This window comes from Diorhabda carinulata, chromosome 6 (assembly GCF_026250575.1).
Source record: "Diorhabda carinulata isolate Delta chromosome 6, icDioCari1.1, whole genome shotgun sequence".
In the NCBI taxonomy this organism is placed as follows: Eukaryota; Metazoa; Arthropoda; class Insecta; order Coleoptera; family Chrysomelidae; genus Diorhabda; species Diorhabda carinulata.
The window spans coordinates 14,139,437-14,161,045 of record NC_079465.1 but is presented as its reverse complement, the minus strand read 5'-3'; the positions used below and the strand labels follow the sequence as shown (position 1 = coordinate 14,161,045).

The 21,609-nt window shown below is 32.0% G+C and overlaps 1 protein-coding gene across 3 annotated transcripts in view; it reads left to right on the top strand.

Annotated features, from left to right (window-relative positions):
• Nucleotides 1-21,609, top strand: part of LOC130895327 (43 kDa receptor-associated protein of the synapse homolog) — an 86,821-nt gene that overhangs the window by 38,935 nt on the left and 26,277 nt on the right. For 2 of the 3 annotated variants that reach the window (XM_057802556.1, XM_057802555.1), the window contains exons 4-5: nucleotides 1,805-1,927; nucleotides 8,331-8,514. In XM_057802556.1, coding sequence (XP_057658539.1) covers nucleotides 1,805-1,927; nucleotides 8,331-8,514 — 307 coding nt within the window. The remainder of the gene's footprint in view (nucleotides 1-1,804; nucleotides 1,928-8,330; nucleotides 8,515-21,609) is intronic. The other variant, XM_057802557.1, reaches the window with a different exon arrangement.

The following is a 21,609-nucleotide window of genomic DNA, read 5'->3' as shown; positions in this document are numbered from 1 at the left end:
AATAGTGTACTCGTATTAAAGTTATTATTAGAAAATGATTGTGAATATTTACAAACAAATTCTAGAGTCTAGTAAGAATTGTATTTGCAAGGTTTAGAGAATGCTGAGAAGTAAATGTTAAATATAATATTTCAAGGGCAAAATCACATTAATCACATTGATAGGGTAGAGCCTTGAGCAGTATAAAAATTTGTTAGAATGAATAAATAATTCTGGAATATACATCTAATTCAGATTAAATGGATGAGTCAAAACTCACAAGAATAATAATTTTCAAAAATTATTTTTAAAAATTTTATTAACACAAAAATTACAATTACTTTTATGTTATGGAATGAATATAATTAATATCACAAGCGAACTAATTGATATTCAATTTCCAAATGAACAATATTCATTACAATAATTTTATTTTATATTAAAATAAATGCTGACAAATGTTTATGAAATATAATCTTATTACGTTTTATTTTTAAGAATGTTCTAGAATTTTCTTCATATAACTGAATTAAATTATACACTACTTTTACTATTAAATGTTAGGTAAGCGAGTAATTAATCTGTAATATGTGAAGTAGGAATTTAGAAATCAGTAGTTACAATATTCTAACGAAACGGATTCACACAACTTACAATAAACGTAAACTAAAGCAAATCACAATTAAAGGACATATCTATTTTACAAATTAACTTGTTTTGTTTTATTGTGTATATAATTGAATCATCCCGTGGAAAATGACATAATCGTCAAATAATAAACTTTAAGGGACAATCAGTCATAACAAACTGTCATTCAGTGATATCTGTGAAACAAATGATAGAGATGAAAAATATATAGAAGGCGAGAAAAAAATAGAAAGTGGAGAGTGAGAATTTATTAGCAAGAGAAGGCAGGGGTATAGAAGTTTTTCCGGTGAATAAATTGCAAGGACACGAAGATAAAAAGGGAATAAGTGTTGAGTAGAGTGTTTGCTTACCTTAAACAAAAAGAGATTAGCAGTAAGTCATATTTTAAGTTGAGGCCCAAAGGATAACTTTTTTGAGTTGAGGAAAGAGATGATAGTCGGACGAAGCCAAATCTGGTGAATAAGGGGGGGGTTCTAGTAATTCAAACCCTAAATCACGAACTTTTTGCATAGCAACATGAGAATGGTTAGTTTAGGTTAGGGGGGCGTTGTCCTGCAAAATCAAAACACCTTTGGATAGCTTTCCACGTCTTTTGTCTTTAATTTTTACAAATGTCCAAATTGACGTGAACTATATAATGAACGCGTTCGTATGAAATATTCAGTGCTTCAGATATCCTTTTTAGCCCAATTCGAAGGTCTGATAAAATCATGTTATGAACTGCATTGATATTTTCGGGAATCTTAATAAAAAGATAAGACCTACAGAATCTCCCATAGAACTCAGGAAAGAGGAAGGATTCTACGTGCGAAACTGCGACGTAAAGGAGGATGAGGAACTGTCGAAATGACAGGGGGTAATGAATGTCCTTCTTCGCATCCATATACGGATTTATCCGAGGATGGATGCTTAAAAAGACGAGATATCTCACGCGCGTATGTCAGTGTCACACAACCTTTCCAATTAAGAATTCAAGGGTTTTGACCTCCTTGCTAGAGGGTTGATTAATTTGATTGAAAACCTGTATATCAATAATCTATCTTGAAATACACGTAGTATTGCATATTTTTAGAATTCCTATACAGATCGAAATGTAGAGTGGTAAATTTTGAAATTGAGACTGCTCATCATCTTTATATTCTATTGTAATTTATGATATTACTAATATTTATTCCAGAGATGCCTTAGAATATGCACATAGACAACTTTTCATATCTGAAGAGTTAGATAGTCCAAATATGAGAGCAGAGTCTTATCTAAACCTAGCAAAAGCACATCAACGTTTAGGAGGATTGGAAAGGTAATTGGCTTAAATATTAATTTTTATTGTAGAATGGATGCAACTTCGTACAAAAAAGTAACTCAAAGATTGTTATAAACACTTATCATTTATGTAACTCATTTGCTACCAAAATTGCAACACTATCGGTACATAGATTTATAAAAAGAAAGGCATAAATTTCGTTATTTATTTCGACATTAGTTATTATTTTTCAATTTTTGTTCAGGTGTTCATTTAGAAAATATTTGTTGGTTTTCCTCAGTTCGACAACGTGTTTTTATAGTCAATTCAATAGGAGATACCATCGTCATTCCGTTAAAAAAATTACTTCAAATCAAAACAATGCCAATTGGAGCGTCTATCAAATCTTTTATTTGGAAGTATTGAGAAGAAAACCTCAATTTTTACAGACAGGAGACTAGTTTTTTCGCCATAACAATACACCTGCACAAACTAGAGATAAGTATAAAAAAATTTTGGAAGCACTGGTGGAAATGTATGAGTTGTGACGGGGAGTATTCTCAAGGAGATAACAATGTGTCTAGGGAATATTTTTTTAAATAAAGTTAATTTTTGAATTCCGTCTCGTATATCATGAATAGCTATTTCCAATATCGCTGCATCTGTCAGAACTAGAAAAAATTATAGTCTATTTCAGAAATGTATAGAACAATGGGGAATTCCGTCCAGTTCGGCTCAATTCCGGTGTCGGCCATAGGTGTAGGTCTTGAAATATTGTGTAGTGATTCTTAGGTAGTAGTTACGTTTTGCGTTTAACAGGTACCGTTTAACCTTCTATTAGTGCCTCTGCCTAATTCCAACCCTATTTCATATTCGGCTTAATCTTCCGCCGAAAGGGCAATGGTGCCTTACACAAAATTTTTAGACCTATATAAGTTTAGTTTAACGCATCAGTATTTGCTGTTAAGCCGTAAATAGTGTTTACAGTATTATAAGATTAGTAATAAAATGGCGACATTCACACCAACGAAAATATTTACTGTACAAGAAACTGTCGATCGATGTTCCCAAATGACAGGAGTTGGAAAGTCCGGCGTTTTTAAATTATTGCGGGGGAGAAAGATAGCATGGCAAGTGGAGACTCCCAAGAAAAGTCCAGGCAGACCAGTAAAAGTCCTTGATGAAGACACCAAAAGTGTAATTCGAAGAATAACTCTTTTTATTTTAAAAAAGAAATACCCACCTTAGATAAGATTTTAATGGAGTTTGGCCAGGATGACAGTACTCCTTTGATAACTAAAAAACTTTTATGGAATACTTTGAGATATATGGATGTTGCCTGGGAAAAGCATAACCGTAAAGCATTTTTACTGGAAAACGATGAAAGTGTTTGTTGGCGACAAAAATAAAAAAGCAGTACAGAACAGAGCAGAAGAAAATCTTTTATCTTAATGAGACGTGGATTAATGAAGTTTATATAGTACCAAAAATGTGGCAACAAATATAACCAGTGCTCGCCAAGCTTTCATGGAAGGCATGTTAACGGGTATTAAGGTGCTTTCAGGTAAAGGGAAAAAACTGATAATCCTCCATATTGGAAGCAAAGAGGGATTTTTAAAAGAAGGTTTGCTAACCTTTCAGTCATGTCATACGGTAGATTATCACTAGGACATGGATTCGGATGTTTTTGAAGACTAATTTGGTGAAATGATTAAATATCTTCCGGCTGATTCAGTAGTAGTTGTGGATAACGCAAGTTATCATTCTCGACGCATAAAGAAGACTCCAACTTCATCTTGGAGAAAACAAGAAATTATTGACTGGTTAACCACCAAAAGAACTATTAGCTATCTATCAAATTTACGCAAACATCGTTTTATGCAATATACTGTGGAAGATATAGCAGAAAAACATAGTGTAACTATATCCTATAGGGCTTATATGGGCGCAAGTGAAAGGATTGGTAGCAAAACACAACACGACATTCAAAATGAAAGACGTTAAGCTACTGTAAGATGAAGACATTAAGGAGGTGATACCAGAGAATTGGCGAAAAGCAGTCTAGCATGTCATTAAAGAAGAGGAGAAAAGGTGGGATCTTGAATACTTGATCGATCGGACCGTCGACCCGTTAATTCTAACGTTAAGAGGAGATGACAATTCCTCAGATAACGATGAATATTATGATTTTCCATAATTTAATTTCTGTATAATATATTTTTTGTATAATGTTCAATAAAAAATAATTGTACCTAATATTATGTACATAATGCCTAATTTTTATTCTGTTAAAATAAAATTCTTTCCTTTTTATGAGTATCCTACTAGCACGCCTTTGGCACACTATTTTCAGTGTTTGTGAATGGATAACAATAGGCTAAACTCATACATTAACCCCAACCCCGGTGGTACTACCTGCACTTGATAAAAAAAAATTATAATGAAATCAATGCCAAAATATGAAAGTGGCTTGAATATTCGTTGGGTCACTCTGTGGTCCCTTTGCATACCTAATGAGATTCTATTACTCTATACCTTTCTGAAATAAACTATAATTGTAATAACAGTAAAACAAGGGGTCCAGTAAAAAAATTTATCCACGCATATAAGAGTGGGAACATTTTTGTGGTTATCATTTTCATGCTGGGTGTAAATTGGAAGAACAGCATATATGTTAAAAAATTAGAATGTTCCCAATTTCTGCTAAAACATTATTTATTTTTTAAAGAGTATAGCATTATCCGAAAATTGGAAAAAATTGAATATATTTCGTAAATAATAAAAGATGACGAATTGATATCCAAATTATTGGTTACTAATAACCTAGTACTTCCTCTTCGGGCTTTCATAACAATCTGAATACGTCTCGACATTCTGATATTATATGATATTACCTGAAGTGCCTTACTTAGCGTAGCCTATAAATAATGAAATAATGTCATAAGCCCATCTGAAATCATAAGTTGCTTCCCAATTTATTACGCACTTTCTGCACGAAAGCCATAGGCTCAACGCTTGGCATACAAGAATCAATTGGAACAAACTTGATAGGATATGTGTCAACAAACATTTTCCAAATTACTTGTTTATTTATTGCCGTGTCAAAAATACAAAATATTTGATTAATTGATTATAAAATACTAAGGAAGCATTTCTTTATATTATACGAATAAGAAAATTTTGTTTTAAATGAATACAAATGTAAATTGAAATAAATCGAAATTCTACAGTTTGTGTTTAAAGCACAATTTTGAAACTCATGATTCCCAAAAACTTATCTGGTGTCAGAGGAGCAAGAGGCAACCCGCAACTGTGTTGTACGCACAGATATTGAAAACGACAATTTGTAACCTGGGTTTGAAGCATTACGTATCCATGTACTCGATTGGGTGCTGAAATTGTGCAATTGGTAAACGACTATTGAGATCTTTGGCCTAACGTCAAAAATATGAACTGGAGTTAGTAGGTCACTTTGTATTACGCATATAAACAAAAAAATATGTTTACGACATTATAACTCTATTATAATTTAACATAATCAATTGAAAAACAAATTTGCTTGCCCAAAACCATGCAAATTTTGTTGGTAGTGAGAGTATTTTAAATGCTGGATATGTGATGAAGTATGGGCAAGTACCAAATAGTGATTGTAATATTATAAGTATTTTGGCTTATTGTTCACAAACGTCACATATTAAAGATAATCAAAAAGACGATTTAAAGGGTATACAGAGTGAGTTTATGTATGGAACGCCTCAATTATCTCGGAAACGGCTTATAAGATTTTCATACCTGTTTGTGCGCAAGGGTCTTGTGATACAGCTGGTATTATAGTGACATCTACATTGTTGTCAGATCTTTCTTTTTACCGAAAAAATAATTAACTTTGTTATTTCAAATGGATCACCCTATATATTTTGTGTTTTTAGAAATACTTATTATTTTTCATGTAGTATTCTCTATACCTAAATGCCATAATTTCGGAGTTTTAACTACATTTTCAGTTTCTCCACCAAAGTTAAAATAAATATTATACATTTAAATGGCTACGATTGAATAAACTCATTTAATTTGAATATTCTTTTATAATTTGTGTTGTGTCAGTAAGTTAGTAAAAAGTTTAACGAAACTGGTGCGGTTAAATATTTATCCAAATTATGGCGCAGAAAACCTTCAACAACTGAAGACAAATCTTTAAATTTTTGTGTTATGTTAGAAGAAGACTTTCAATCCATCTTCTGGGAAACACGTTATTTAGGTATAGCAGGTATTGCCTCACCACACACGCATAGTGAGGTGGGGCACCATCTTATTGTAGCCAAATATTGTCGTTTTGGAAATATCCGAGGTAACTTAGGGACAATACTATTTTCCAATAAATCTAAATACGTCGGACCATTTAAGATACTCTAAATAAAAAAGGAACCAATTATTTTGTCGCCTATTATTCCAATCCATACATTCAGTTTTACGGGATATTGGATGTGGGATTCACGCATCTAAAGAGGATCGTTACGTGACCAGTATCTACAATCATGCCGATTTCCGTTTCTATTAAAACACAAAGTGGCCTCATCGCAAAACATAACTACTTAAAAATTTGATTGTAACATTTTTCCATCATTAGGTCTGCAAACTCTTCATGTCTATCAAAATCGTCTTCTGACAACTCTTGAACCAATGTTACTTTGTATGGATGATTTATTATCACGTATTATCATCACAGATCACATTAAGTTTCATGGTTATTTGTTTTGTACTCAAGTGTCGATCGTCTTCTAACAGGACACAAACATCTAAAGATTTGTTTTCAGTTGATGCAGTTTTTCTGCAATGTGATTTGGATAAATCTTTAACTGAACCATTTTCGTTAAACTTTTATTATTAAAGGTACTACACGTTTGTTGTTGACTTCTACGCCTATCACCCTATCCTAATATGATTAAAATATCAATCTGTTTTTCTTTAGATAAGTCGTCCATTGTGACTTTAAATAAACTTCAACAATAATAATTTATTGAAATGTCAAATTAGTTATTGTAGAAGTCATAGCCGCCTAAATGTATTAGTTTTACTTCGGCGGAGAAAACACAGATGCAGCCGAAATTATGACATTTAGTTATAGGGAACATTACATAAAAAATAATAAGTATTTCTTGAGGCTTTCGAAAAGAGCAAAATATACAGGGTGATTTAATTGAAATAACAAAGTTCATTATTTTTCCTTAAAAGGAAAGATCTGACAACAATATAAATACTACCATAATACCGGCCGTATACAAGACGTATACAATCCGTTTACGAGATAATTGAGGCGTTCCAGACATTAAATTCACTCTATATATATATATATATATATATATATATATATATATATATATATATATATATATATTAGTTTTTTTTTAAATATTTAAAAGAAAGATAAATTTTGACGTTTGCTTTTTCTTAAGTATTTATCAAAATATGATATTGACACTGACAGTTTGCTTATTTGGTGATCTTTAGATCACCTTCATTATAAATATCAAAATAAGGATAAAATCAACTTAGAACTTTGTTATAGTAAGAAAAATTAATTTTTCCTTGGTCCCTACATCTCAAATATATAGCAGTAACCAATACTGTACTGTACTATACAATAACAGTACACAATAGAGCTATAAATTTTACTTTCATTATTTAGATCTTTTTTATCAATTATAGTTTTTTCGTTCATATGAATAAAAATAAATTCCAAAAATTCCCTTTTTTGATACCGTTTCAAGAATTTTTTGATCTTTATTATTGAATTCATGTTTTTTTTTGATATTTCATGAAACGTTAATGCAGTTTACTTTTTTTATCGTATTGATGACCTCTTAGTCTATTTTCTGAATACTGAGATATTTGCCCTAAGTAAACAGCGTCACAATTAGTACAAGGCACTTAATATATAATATTAGACTTCTTTCAGTCTTCATCAAAATATGATATTGACACTGACTCACTTCTTACATCTCAAATATGTAGCAGTACTTAATGAATCAAATTATTTTTAGTTTTATTAGATTTCACAGAAAACTTCATTACACTTCATTAAATAACACTTCACTTTGAATATCACACTAGGTTTACTTATTATTAGGGTTCACACCAGCAATGAAAATTTAGTGGTCCAAAAGGACCACCTAAGTTATGATTTAGTGGTCCAAAAATATAACGTGGTAGACAAAAGTAAAAAAATTAACATATGCTACACACACTTTTATACATATTTTTATGGCATATATAAACTCATGTATGCAAAAACAGCACAGTAAATATAAAACATAGGTTTTTTTAAAAATATTTTGGGCGACAAATTTGTCGTCGATGTGTATGATTTTGGCGACATTTCTTGATGATTTGGCGACAATTGTCGCTATGTCGCCATGCTGGCGTGAACCCTACTTATTATAATATAATTTTCCAATTTCAGGGCATTAGCTTACGCACGTCATTCTTTGTATAATGAATGCGAACAACACGCGACTACAGGTCATGTGCATCTTACTGTGGGATCCGTCTATTTGGAATTAGCTGGATTCAATAAAGCTCTCGATAGTTTCCAACACGCACACAGAATTGCTCAATCTGTTCACGACCCAGCTTTAGAATTACAAGTAAGTAGTACAACATATTCAAGACAGCAAAATATGAATATACTAATATACTATATTTGTATGAATATACTAAGATTATAAATAAAATCTGAAATGTGAATGAAAACATCATAAATGAACAATTCAAATAATAGTATTCATAATACTCACAACAAATCTACGAAAATATGTGGATAGCTTTGTTAATTTTAATGAAAAAAAAAAAAAAAAAATACTTGCATGAACTGAAATCCAAAATTCAATCTCCCAGTTCCGTCAAAAAATATAAACCTTCAACAGCGGACACTTGTTTTTGTTACACAACAACGAAACACACAAAATTTCATTTTTCTCTCTTTTTCTATTCTAAGTGATGAAGTTTACAAATTCCGTAACATACTAACCTGGCAAGAATAATGATAGGAATTCATCAAGGTGTACAAAATTTGAAATTAATCCGACGTTGAGAAAAATATGTTCAATACCTCTTGTTACGAACCGTTTAATTAGTGCCCTCTATAAGAGTCAAACATAATAACAAATTCATTGGATAATATTGGATATTCGTTTAGAATTTAAATACAATGTTGCCAGTTATTGCAGTAAAATCGTAAAGAATTTATATTTTTTTCTTCAACGTCCTTTATCTTCAATACGGATGGCGTTACGAAAAATTTTCACCGAGCAAACCCCAAACCCTATCAAAATTGTATATGCTAATGTGATTCATTTTGATTCATTTTTGTGCTTTTTTGTGGTATATAACCTCTGGATGCCTACTCTTTTTATTAAAATAATTTTCTTCGCAAATCACAATACCAGGGGGTACAAGTGTGTATTATTGTTAAGTTACAATTCGTATTCGTCTTGTATTTTCATTAGGCAACATTGTAAGAAATTCACTTTACTTTTTTATTCAATTTATATCAATTTTAAACATCGTGCTAGGGTTCTAACATTTCAATTTCTGTTAACTCTTACTTTCGGAATTGACGTTTGGAAGTGATATCGGTAAAATGTCAAAATGAGTGTCAGATGTGTTATATAGAATTCATTCAAAAGATACGCAGGATATGAGTTTTTATAGAGTTTGTGAAGTATTTTGAGGTTCTTTTTAAGAAACATTGGATCCGAAATTTTAAGAACTATACTTTTCATCTGTTTGATTGAATTAATGTTAGTGTTGGGCGGGTGATATAAATGATAATTGATATATCTTCCAGAACTTATAGGTTTCATATATAAATCAAAATCTCATTTTATTCGTTTCTAATGAATTAAGTCGCAAGAAAAGGTAACGATTGTTCAGTATTCTCCCTTTCTAAAGCGAATTATATGTAGGAATCGAAACCATTGCAGTGATATAGCAATTTCTTTTAAAATATCCGAATTTAATAGTCATTCCATCTGACAAAGGTAATGTCACAGTTATTATGGAGAAATAACATTCTTTAAATTTATCCAGAGGACTAATTGATAATGAAATTGTATAAAAACGTTACCAATGATCCAATTCCTAAAACAACTGATAATTGTTATAGTATATATAATGTAGAATTTCGACAAAGCGATTCTACAGAAAATACCTCTTTTAGTATTTAGCTGGTGGTTGCACCCTTCCATTAGTCCAATAAATGGATTTTTTTAATCATATTATGCACATGCCCATGCCAATTAATTTATCAGATATCACCAAACCTAGGTATCTGTATTCCTGTAGTTTACATTTACACTAAGTTTATTATTACACAGTCAATCATAAAATAGAATAAAATTACTATTGATGTTTTCTTCAGCTTCACTTTCATTCTACTGGAATACATTAAAACAGTGGCATAAGCAAACATAATATAATCAGACTTCAGCCCCAGATATTTTAAGTTATGTACATATAAAAGGTATTGTAGTGACAGTTTTTGTGTCACTGGTTTCATCATTTACAACTATATAGTGCTTTCTCCTAGTTGAGTATGTTCTGAAAAGGTTCTGGCATACCTCTATTAGCCCCTTTTTATAAAGCTTTCGTAACTCAACATGAACAGTATCAAAAAGTTAATGAACACTGCCATAACATATTGGTCTTTGTTTATTTTATTTGATACATGTTCTAGTAAATCGACTGTCGATCCTAGGACACTGCTCTGAAATCTAGATTGCCATCAAACTTGAAATTGATTTCAACAAAGTTCACAATCCTTTTTTTAATTATCGTCTCCATTATTTTGGTAAGTAGTAATATGGGTCTATAGTTGCTTACATAATTGGGTCTCTTTTTTATATATTGACACTATTTTCGCTATTTTTAAGCCTTCTGAGTATATTCTACTTCCTTATGTTGTGTTTATTAGATTTAATGATTCTGGCTCAACATTGTCAAAAAGTATAATAATGTTCTATTTTACTACGTTGTCTGTACCAGAAGCTGAGTGATTGTTTAGTTCATTTAATGTGTTCTTGACTTCTTGGAGGTTTGTTGGTGCTAGTGTTACTTCTTTCAAAAAGAAGAAAAAATCCAACCTCAAGCCCATCAAGCTAGACGGGCAAGTAATCGAGGGGAAACATCTAGGACTCACACTGGATAGTAAACTTCTCTGGAACATGAAAAAAAGGTAATCATCAAAACTTCAAAAGCCCTGATGTGTGCAAAAACTGCAAGGAGGAATTGGGGTTGTACCCACAGATCCCACGGTGAATGTACATAGCAATTGTGAGATCAATCATCACATATTGGAGAGTGGTTTGGGATATTAGAACTAGTCTGAATACCACGAGGAACAATCTTTCAAATGTACAAAGACTGGCTTGCTTATGTGCCACTGGGGCAATGAAATATTGCCCAATACCTCCACATAGTACTGGAAAGCGTGGCAGAGACTTCACTTAGAATGTTCAAAGACAGAATGATCAAAGAAAACCCGTTCCTAAATAACCATTCCTGAGACATGGCTCAGGGCGTTGTATCGAAAAAGTTTAGCATTGAGAAAAACTTCACTACAATAATAAACTGTGAAAGCAAGTGGGATCAGAACACCATACAAGAAATGTCATTATATGGTATACGGACGTATCAAAAACAGCAGACGGATTTAGAAGTGCACGGACTCAGAATCAAATACTTTGAAAGCCTGGGTTGCGCACCAAGCATTATGCAAGCAGAAATCTATGAAAAATTTGTTCAGGTCAATTTATAGGGGAACTATGGAGAGGAGATCATCATCCTGTGCGATAGTCAAGCTCTAAGCTCCAATATCATAAAATCCAAACTCGTTTGGGCTTGCCTAGAAAAATTGAACGAGCTAGACAAGAAAAATAAAATTACCCTACAACGGATTCCGGGACACACCGGAGCAAAGGAAAATGGACTAGTTGATAAGCTCACTAAATCGGGGGCAGAGAAGTCCTTCATGGGACTCGAACCCTTTTGTGTTATCATCTACAGAATAATTAAAAGAAGCACTTGAAAAGAAGGTAGATTAAAGCAATTATTGCGACGAACTACAGGAGCTGAGATAGAGAGGCGAAGATTCTTCTGGGAAACTATAACCAAAGAAGATCTCCTGAATGTATTAACCTAAGTAAGAACAATCTACGAATACTAACAGGGGTTCTATCGGGATACTGTCGCCACAAAAAACTCTTGAAGACGCTAGACCTAGATAATGCAACGTGCAGGTTTTATTGCACAGAGGATGAAACCTCTATCGACATTCTCTCGAAGTGGGAAACACTACGGAATTCCAAAGCACTACACCTGGGAGCGTATGAAATAGAAGACGAAGATCTTTGGCAAATAAAGCCATCCCACATTCTAGACTTTTTAAAAGGAGTGGATTGATGGATCAGCTGTAAACACTGGGCCAGTATCGCATTAAAAAAGAGGTGCACAATAGATCATTTGAGTCGCAGTGTTTACGAAACCCCAAACCCATACTTACATATTTGGGTTTAGTGTTAGTTTTCCATAGCTTCTTCTTCTTTGTGTTTACCAACTTTATGTTGTGTCTGTGAGGCCAGAGTTTGTATCATGTTTAAAAAATAGTTATTTAACTCCTCAGCCATTTCAAAGTTATTATTTGTCTCTCTTCCATCATTTTTTTTTCTATTTTTGTAAAGTTGGTGTGCTTTTTAGGAGTTAATTTAAGTATAGTTCATTTAAAAACTTTTATTTCAGTTCTTCTTCTTATTTGAGATATCTGCCACAAATAAGTTCTTTGCTTCCTCCTCTTGCTCGATGTGATCCAATCTGTCTTCAAACCTATTCAGGCGATCTTTCAATTCACTGATTTCTTTTTTCAAATACTTTACTTCATTTATAAGATCATCAATGACATCCTTATGCTCGTCGAAGGTGTTTGACGAAAACTGAACTGACTGCATTATTTCCCCAACTAGCTAGCAGGGACTGCTGGAATAGAGTCAGGTGTTCCTTGACCATGGTTTGCATGACTGTTTTTAATCTTTTCTCGTCTATTTCTTCAGTTTTTTTAGAGTTTTTTCACAAGTAAAACCTCACTTGCTGCACGTGTTTGGCAACAAGTATCGAGATTTCGCTGCTCACGACATCTGCTTGTTTCCCACTACTTGGGTGGAAGCTTAGCTTGCAGATGCAACTTCCTTTCTGCAATAGGTACACATTTTTTCTTTGTTTATATGACCCCATATTCTCATATATAGAATCAGATACTCCCAAACTTTATTAGAATAAAAGATAAAACTCCAACCAATAAATTGCCTAGCATAGTTTATGAAATTGCCTGTTTAAATTGCATATTTGTCTGTCGCAGATATTCTATAAATTATAAGTCTGTCAAAGTTTTGACAACTGGAATAATTACAAAAAACGTCAATTTTTAGAAGCAACATAATCAATGCATTTATAAGAAAACTAGTTTAAATTACCTTGGTGTACTATATGCATATCTCTTAAATTTTGAAAAAACAAATTCTGTAGAAGAAATTCAACGCCATTGGCCTCCAACTAACCTTACCTACCTATGAAATTTAAATTCATAACGACTTAACCTGTAAAATTCAATGTTATTTATGATCGAACTTATAATTTTTAGCTCTATTCGACCTATCCTATGAAAATTTAATGTCATCCATAATCTGACCAATAATTATTCAACTTCATTCACCTAATCTAATCTAACCTATGAAAATTTTATGTCATTCATAACTAAACCAATGGAAATTAACAACGATTTTTATAACAACCATAATGAATAAGCTCAATATTTCTAGGGTCAAATCGAATAATGAATTCAACAAATTCAATTTTTTTCAAAGAAACCGCCTAATTTGAAACGCCAAAATTCTTAACGAATTGGAGTTACGTTGGAATTCCTGGAACCGTTGGTGATATTCATAATGAACTATACACTACCACTACACCAACACTCACAATTACACTGTCTGACACGGACTTCGATAAGAAAATTATCTTTTTCAAAGACTGAAGGTAAACTAAAATCTAATAACTTGATTCACCTGTTTTATATTCCATTTTCCGGCGAAAATTAATTCCAGCAGGATAACCTCTTGGCGGGAGTATTCACATGATACAAAATTATTTAGCAAATATAGTAAATTTATATTTATAACCAATATAAACGCCGGAACTCAAAGAGAAACTCATACAACCGAATTAAATAGCTAGCCGTAATAATAATAAGAATTTTTATAAATATGCAGGATATATCAAAAATTGTGAAAAAATCATCATAATAAAATGGCTCCCAATGTGGGGTGCTGAAATATCATACCAATGTAAAGGACTAAAATTTCGAACAAAAGATTGGGCTTTAAATTATTACAACATAAATTTCTCAACCTTACAAAAATTATTAATGCATAAATGATTGAAATTAAAAATAACAACTTCCATTAATTATAATAATGATTAATAAAAAAACAATATGGAGGAAAAAGTGAATCAGCGATTGTAAACAGGTAGGAGCAGAAGGATCTAAAGAAAGGAGATATGGGATGGATAAGTTTCAAGTGCATAATGAACGAGGGGTGAGCAATTGAGAGCAAGAAGAGGACAAGAAAGCAAGTAGAGGATTGAATCAATTGAAGAATTCAAAGGAATTGGTAGTAATGGAGAAGGGATTGCAGGAAAAAATCGAATCAAGTAGAAGGATAAGGAAGAGGGAAGGTGATGGAATTATGGGAATTTTGATGAGGATTATGAATTAAAATATTAAGATATAATAAATCAGAATTAAAAGATGAAGGCAGGTATTGAAACAGATCTAAATAGTAATAAATAATATAAGGAAAGAGGACGATATCAATAATATTATAATATAAATAAAAAATTCGAAGGTATGGAGGAAAAATTGAGTAACAAGTAAGAGAACAAAATAGAAGGGATGAAAATAGGAAATTGGAAGATTGAGGAACTTACGGAGGATAATGAAAAATTAAGAAATGAAGATGCAGATGTGAAAGAAAAAATGGAAGATGAAAATGAAAATTTAAGAATAGAAATTCAAGAAAGTGGATGTCTGTGGTTCTAGTTAAGTTACTTACACCCCCCTGTGCTAAAAGGAATAAAATAGTGTACAAACAGTTTCACAAAGAATTATAGAAATATGATTTTCTATATAAAATAGAGATACTAATTATTGGATTACCCCTTATATATTTCAATCTTTATTACCAAAAAAATTTCATGAATCATCTATGTTGTACAATGAATAGATACTTCATTAAAAATGGCATGTCCCAATATTCTACCGTCAAGAATTTTGAATTATGATACTCCGTTCCAGATAATTTCTGAGTCGTAGTACTATGATAAATTAAGTGAAATGAAAAGATCGATAGCTTAAATGAAATAAAGAATTTGGATATATTCTTCGAGTGATTGAAAACAACAGAAAATTATTTTTTAATAATGAGATGTGAAATTTATAGATTTATTTATTAAATAAACATATAGGTACTTTGTTCCTGATTTTTACCCTAAGTTATAGTTTATTCGATTTTCATCGCAAATAAAACGTTCAAAGACATCATGTTCTGTTTATTCAAAATTATTAGGTAATTAATATACAATGTGTTCATAAAATAAAGTAACTTGCTAATATGTTGATTACTTTTAGGTTTAGACAAAAATATATCGATTTAATATTTTTTCAAATATAGTAGACCATCCCAGCAATTTTCTGACTACACATGTACAAGGAATACGTTGTGAAATAGTACACACTAAATGTCTACATTTTTTTATATTATTCATATTTAATTGATTGTCCAATTTTGTTAATTCCACAATTATCAAAAAAAAAAAACAATTTTCAGAAATGTTTTACACTAGAAAAGAAAAAAAGTCTGCTTTTCTATTTTTTTATACCTGGCTCAGGCATTTGGCAAGAAGGACTCAAATACAAACTGGATTAACTCTTGCCAATGTGCAAAACTGTTAGATTCCTATTTAAAAGAACAAGACTTCAGAATAAAACAAAAATATGCTTACTCAGACTTAAAGGAAATCAACGCGGATGTACCACAAGGTAGTTCTCTTGGGTCGGTCGTTTAATGCGGAAAGGTCTCATAAAAAACAGACGAGAAGAACTAGTTACAAAATACAAGAAAATTTATTGATTTACTGAGAATACAATCCACTGTCATGATTTGGTTGTTTACTGTAAAGGAAAAAATATTAAAAATCTCTTCTCACAAATTCAAGTGTTTATCCATAAATTAGAACTGTGGTCACAAAAAACTGGTTTTATTTTTTCAACTACAGAGACACGCTTTATTCTTTTTTGAAGACAAAAGAACATACCAAACGTACTGGTATTGAAACTTTGGAGTGAAGACATAATGGAAACATCAATAAAATTTCTCGGTATACTATTTTACCACACCCTAAGCTGGAACCATCATGTTAGAAATCTTCTCCTAGCTTGCAACAAACGATTAAACTAACTGAAAACGCTAATTAACAAAGAAAGGGGTGCAGATCGACAGACATTACTAACATTGTACCGAACACTTATTCGATCAAAACTGGATTATGGATCAATTATATATTTAACAGCTAACAAATCGCTTATGAAAAAACTCGACAGCTTTCACAATTCAGGAGACAGAAAAATCCAATCATACTTCTCTAAGAAATTCCCAAATCTTTTTTCAAATAAACCCAGAACGTCCAAACCTTTCCATACTAGAATTAGATCATATGTAAGCGAAGTTCTTCCTTCCTGAATGCTTTCCTATCGAATCTTCTCAGACTCCACCATAGACAATAAAAAGCACCAAATTCATTACCCAGCTCTTCTCATTCGACAAACACTACACTAACCATACGCTAATTAAAGGACACTTTAATAACATACTCAATGAGTACAGAAACTTTGTACACATTTACAAAGGCGCATCGAAATCTTAAGACGGTACGGGTATCGCAATCATTACACAAACCTCCAAATATATGCTAAAAGCTCCTCCAACCCCATCCACTTTCACTGCTAAATTTTATACAATATATCGAGCTACACACATCGTCGCTTCATCAAACGAATCACCTCATACTCACGGATTCCCTTAACTCAATCCAAACTTTGGAAAAAATGTACACCATAAATTCCTTAGCAATAAAAATCAAGCAATAAATGCAATTTATACAGGGCAACAATAAAACAATAGCATTTTGTTGGATCCCCTTAAACACTGGAATAAAAGGAAACGAAGAGGCAGACCTGGACGCTAGGGAAACTGCAAATAGTGATAATGCGGAGTGCGTGAACTTTTTAACTACTACCGATATTAAATTAATCCTAAAGCGTAAAGTGCTCAATGAATGGGAGAACAAATGGTTATCGTCCACACATAAACTTCGCGAAGTGAAAAACTCAGTAAAACCATGGTCAATACTTCCGAAAAATCGCAGAAAAGTTCTTCTAACGCATCTCCGTCTAGGCCATACGCGACTAACCCATAGCTACTTATTTGATGCGAAAACCTGAACCAAAATGTAGCAACTGCAATTGCACATAATCACAGAATGTTTATCTCTTAACTCAGAGAGATCTTCATCAACTCTACATAAATTTTAGGACCTAAACACAATAGTACTTACCTTAAAAATTAACTTGAACAGACCTTGATCATAAACTTAATTCAACAAATATTTATAGATAAATAAAAAAACTCTGTCAATTTTTAATAAATTACTAATATGTGAACTAATCCTGAAACTGGTATGGACCTACGGGATTCAACTATGGGAATATACCTGCGAAAGTAACACCCAAATAACCCAAAAATTTCAAAATAAAGTGCTAAGAAGTATCGTTCATTCATACATATTGGTGGTAGTGTGGATAATAATAATTGTAGTTATAATATTTGAAGGAGTTTCTACTGATTAAGATCCTAAGTTTACAGACACGTATAGTAATTTAGGATAGAACAAAATTGTTCATTGATCGTGATAATGATCAGATCACAATGATAGGGAGATCTTCCATGTTTTCTGCAAAAAAGAAACATTTTAATTAAGTAACTACCAATTTTTTCTTCATATCCCTAAAAAAATATTCAGAGGTGCATGTAATTTTGCATGTATTTGGAATATATGAACCACTGAACGTTCAGTTTTAACTGCTTTCGCCTTTTATATGATTTGAAACAAAACTGAAGAGTGTACAGATTCATATACAAATTATTCACTTCACTTATTTTGAACTTCAAAGTAGACGTATTTGTCATAATTAATAGTCGATAACATTATTTTTCTGAATGTCTCACTTTAATGTAATCGTAATCCAATGGAAGATTTTGTTGTATTCTTCCTAATATTCTTTGCGGATGAAATAATCAAGAAATAAATGGATACGTGCCGTGGAGGAGCTTTTCCGATTACTCTACAATGCAAAGAAGCTGAAAATTTTGTGCAACAAGAAGAAGAAAATTTTATTTCATTTTTTATAGTTTCACAAATATGAAACAAATCGAAAATTTCCTAAATTATGTTTAATCTTCAAAAAGCTACAATATTAATGTCCAGTTTCGACCTACAAACAACTCGTGATAAAGAAATGATTATGCCTACAAAAGAGTGTCAATTAGAGGCATATTACATCAAGGTATATTTTCAGTTATTTGGTTAAATGAAAGTTTATGTATCTACCACTACGGGGACTCGATAATAATAGGAATGGCATGGCTGCCACATAAGATAGCGCAAACCATTTCTAGTTCATTGTTTTTTATGCAAGCACTACTCTGTTTTTGTTTTGTTTCTGATTATGAAAGTTCAAATGAACAATATGCTGCTGAAAATGTTAAAAACGGTTCACAAGGCTGACGCTATGGAAAAACTCAAGTGTGCGAGTGGTTTAAAAATGCATTTCGTGCTTAGAGAATGTAGAGTGGTAAACTGTTCGTGAAAAATACTCAATTTTTGGCATTTTGCACACAGAGCTATCTTCATTCAACAGTTCATTGATAAAAATGACTTGGTTCGCTACCTCACCCACCTTACTCGCATGACATGGCTCCGTGCGACTTTTTCTTATTTCCATGTATAAAAAATCATGAAAGGACACCGATTCCACAATTCGAAATGAGCTTAAGTTGAGAGGTATTTCTATATCGAAGTTCAAAATTGTTTAAAATAGTGGAAACACCGATGGGACAAAGAAATTATTTGTAATGGGGAATATTTTTTTTAATATAATTTTGTTCTGAGAAAAGTTTGAAATAATATACTCTTTTTTGATACCAGAGTATTTCAAGATATCATTATAAATAAATGAACTTTTTATCAATATAATATCGTCTAAATTCATCTCCTATTTTGCAGATTTGGATATGAACGGTCTATTACTTCGGTAACACCGTAGAAATATAGGATTATTTAATTTTGGTCCTCTATTGTTATTAGCATTTTTATAAATCTGTTCCTCAATTTGGCTAATGCTTGGGTTGTCCAATACAAGAAAAATCACCAGCGTCGCTTTCATCCTATTAGTCGCAATTAATGATTATTTATTTTGATAAAAAATTTAAGGTATAACATACGAGCATATATTGAAAAATTATTAGCCTACTATAGAACCAAAGAAAATTTCAATGTCAAAATATTTTATTACTGAACATATTTTCCTCTTAATTGGATACATTTATTACAGTGAACCTGCAACGACTCTAGACCTTTAAAAAAATGTTTCTTCTTGCTCTGCAAACCAGCTAGTAATTCAAACCCTAAATCACGAATTTTTTCATGGCAACATGATATTTGTGTGCAGAGGCGTTGTCCTGCAAAAACAAAACACCTTTGGATAGCTTTCCGCGTCTTTTCTCTTTAATCTTTTCCTGTAGAGTGGTCACTAATGTCGATTAATAATCTCCAGTTATTGTTCTACCCTTATCCAAAAAATCAATCATGATTACTCCATGGTAATCCTAAAAAACTGAAGCAAGAACTTTTCCAGCAGATTTTTGGACACGAAACTTCTTAGCTCTTGGAGAACCAGAATGTCGCCATTCCATCGATTGTTGCTTTGTTTCTGGATCCATAGTTACAATTCGGTTTAAGAAGTGTACATCGTTTTCAAATCGAGCACAAATCGAACGCGATGCTTCTACCCTTGCACACTTTTGGTCAACATCCAAACATTTGGGGATCCATTTTGCTGCAATTTCTCTCATGTCCAAATTGACGTGAGGTATATGATGAACGCGTTCGTAGGAAATATTCAGTGCTTCAGATATCCGACTGACACAGAAACTGGTCTCCCTAATCGGTCATCATTTTCAATGAAAAATTCCCCTATTTTAAAGCTTACAGTCCAATTTTTCACGGATGCATACGAAGGACATTAAGGGTATAAAGCTTATCTTCGTAAATCTGCTTAACTATTAACCCTTTCAAATACAGGTAGGCACTTGATGATGGCTTGATACTCCAATTTTTCGTTTTTTCTTTTAATTTATTGCGTAACTCCGGTTTACTTTTTTGACGTCAAACTTTACACTGACACTTCTAAGTTATGTTCGTTGCTATGGTAACTTCTTTCCTTTACGCCTAGGCTAACTAGATATCAATATATCCTCGTACCTAACGTCAATCCCACATCAAGATGTTACTGAATCTTGTGAATGAGAAGAAATGTGACCACCTCTACTATCTCTCTATAAACCACCTATTATTAAATTTTTTATATTGTTTGTTCAAGGAGTAATGTAATATAGGAACATCATATGATAGTCATCACAAGTGGGTTAGAAGATTTTTCAAATATTTCAAAGACCTGTCAAGATCGCATAAACTCAACTACATCCATTATACAGTTAATATTAGGTAATTAGGCAGCTATATGATCGAAAAATCTGTTATCTGAAAATATCAAAGATCAACACTAATAAAAGTGTACAACTAAAATTTAACTATTTATTATTTCGAATCTGTCTTCTCACTACTAAAGTTAAGGAAACAATAACTTACACAGTATTTTAAACAAGTTGCAAATCTAAAATTACCCGACATTTTCAGTAAATCAAAAACATGTATTGGGACGATCTTTATTATTATCACAAATAACAATACTCTCTGAGTTAACATTATCCAATTATCTATTAAATCCTCTTCCACATGTGATTCAAACAACTATCTGCCTACAGACTCGGTACTCTTCTTTGTAAATTTTGTTTCTGCTAGACTTTTTGTTTTCTTTCTACTCTCTTTTTCACGTTTTTGATATCTCTTTTTAGCCATATTTACAATCTTATCTTCAAAAGGAGTATATATTTCTATCTTGTATTTCTCTAGCCGAGTCTGCTACTGTATACAACTCGACTTCAATAAATATATTCCGATTTATGGGAATATCCCTGGTAGTTTTGGTGACAGTCCTAACTCCCAACATAAATTTGAGTGAAGCAATGGTCAACTTTATAAATCGTTATTTATAGAGAAAATGTGATAGTATGGTTATAAATTGACGAGAAGCTAATGATTATTTAACTCAAGGAGTATGGCATCACGCAATAAAAATCAATTGACGAAATTATTACAATCAATTTTAGTGTGCGCAACATATCATAAAGTAAAAATGAAATGGAAATTATTTGATAATTGTTCAATTGATGGAT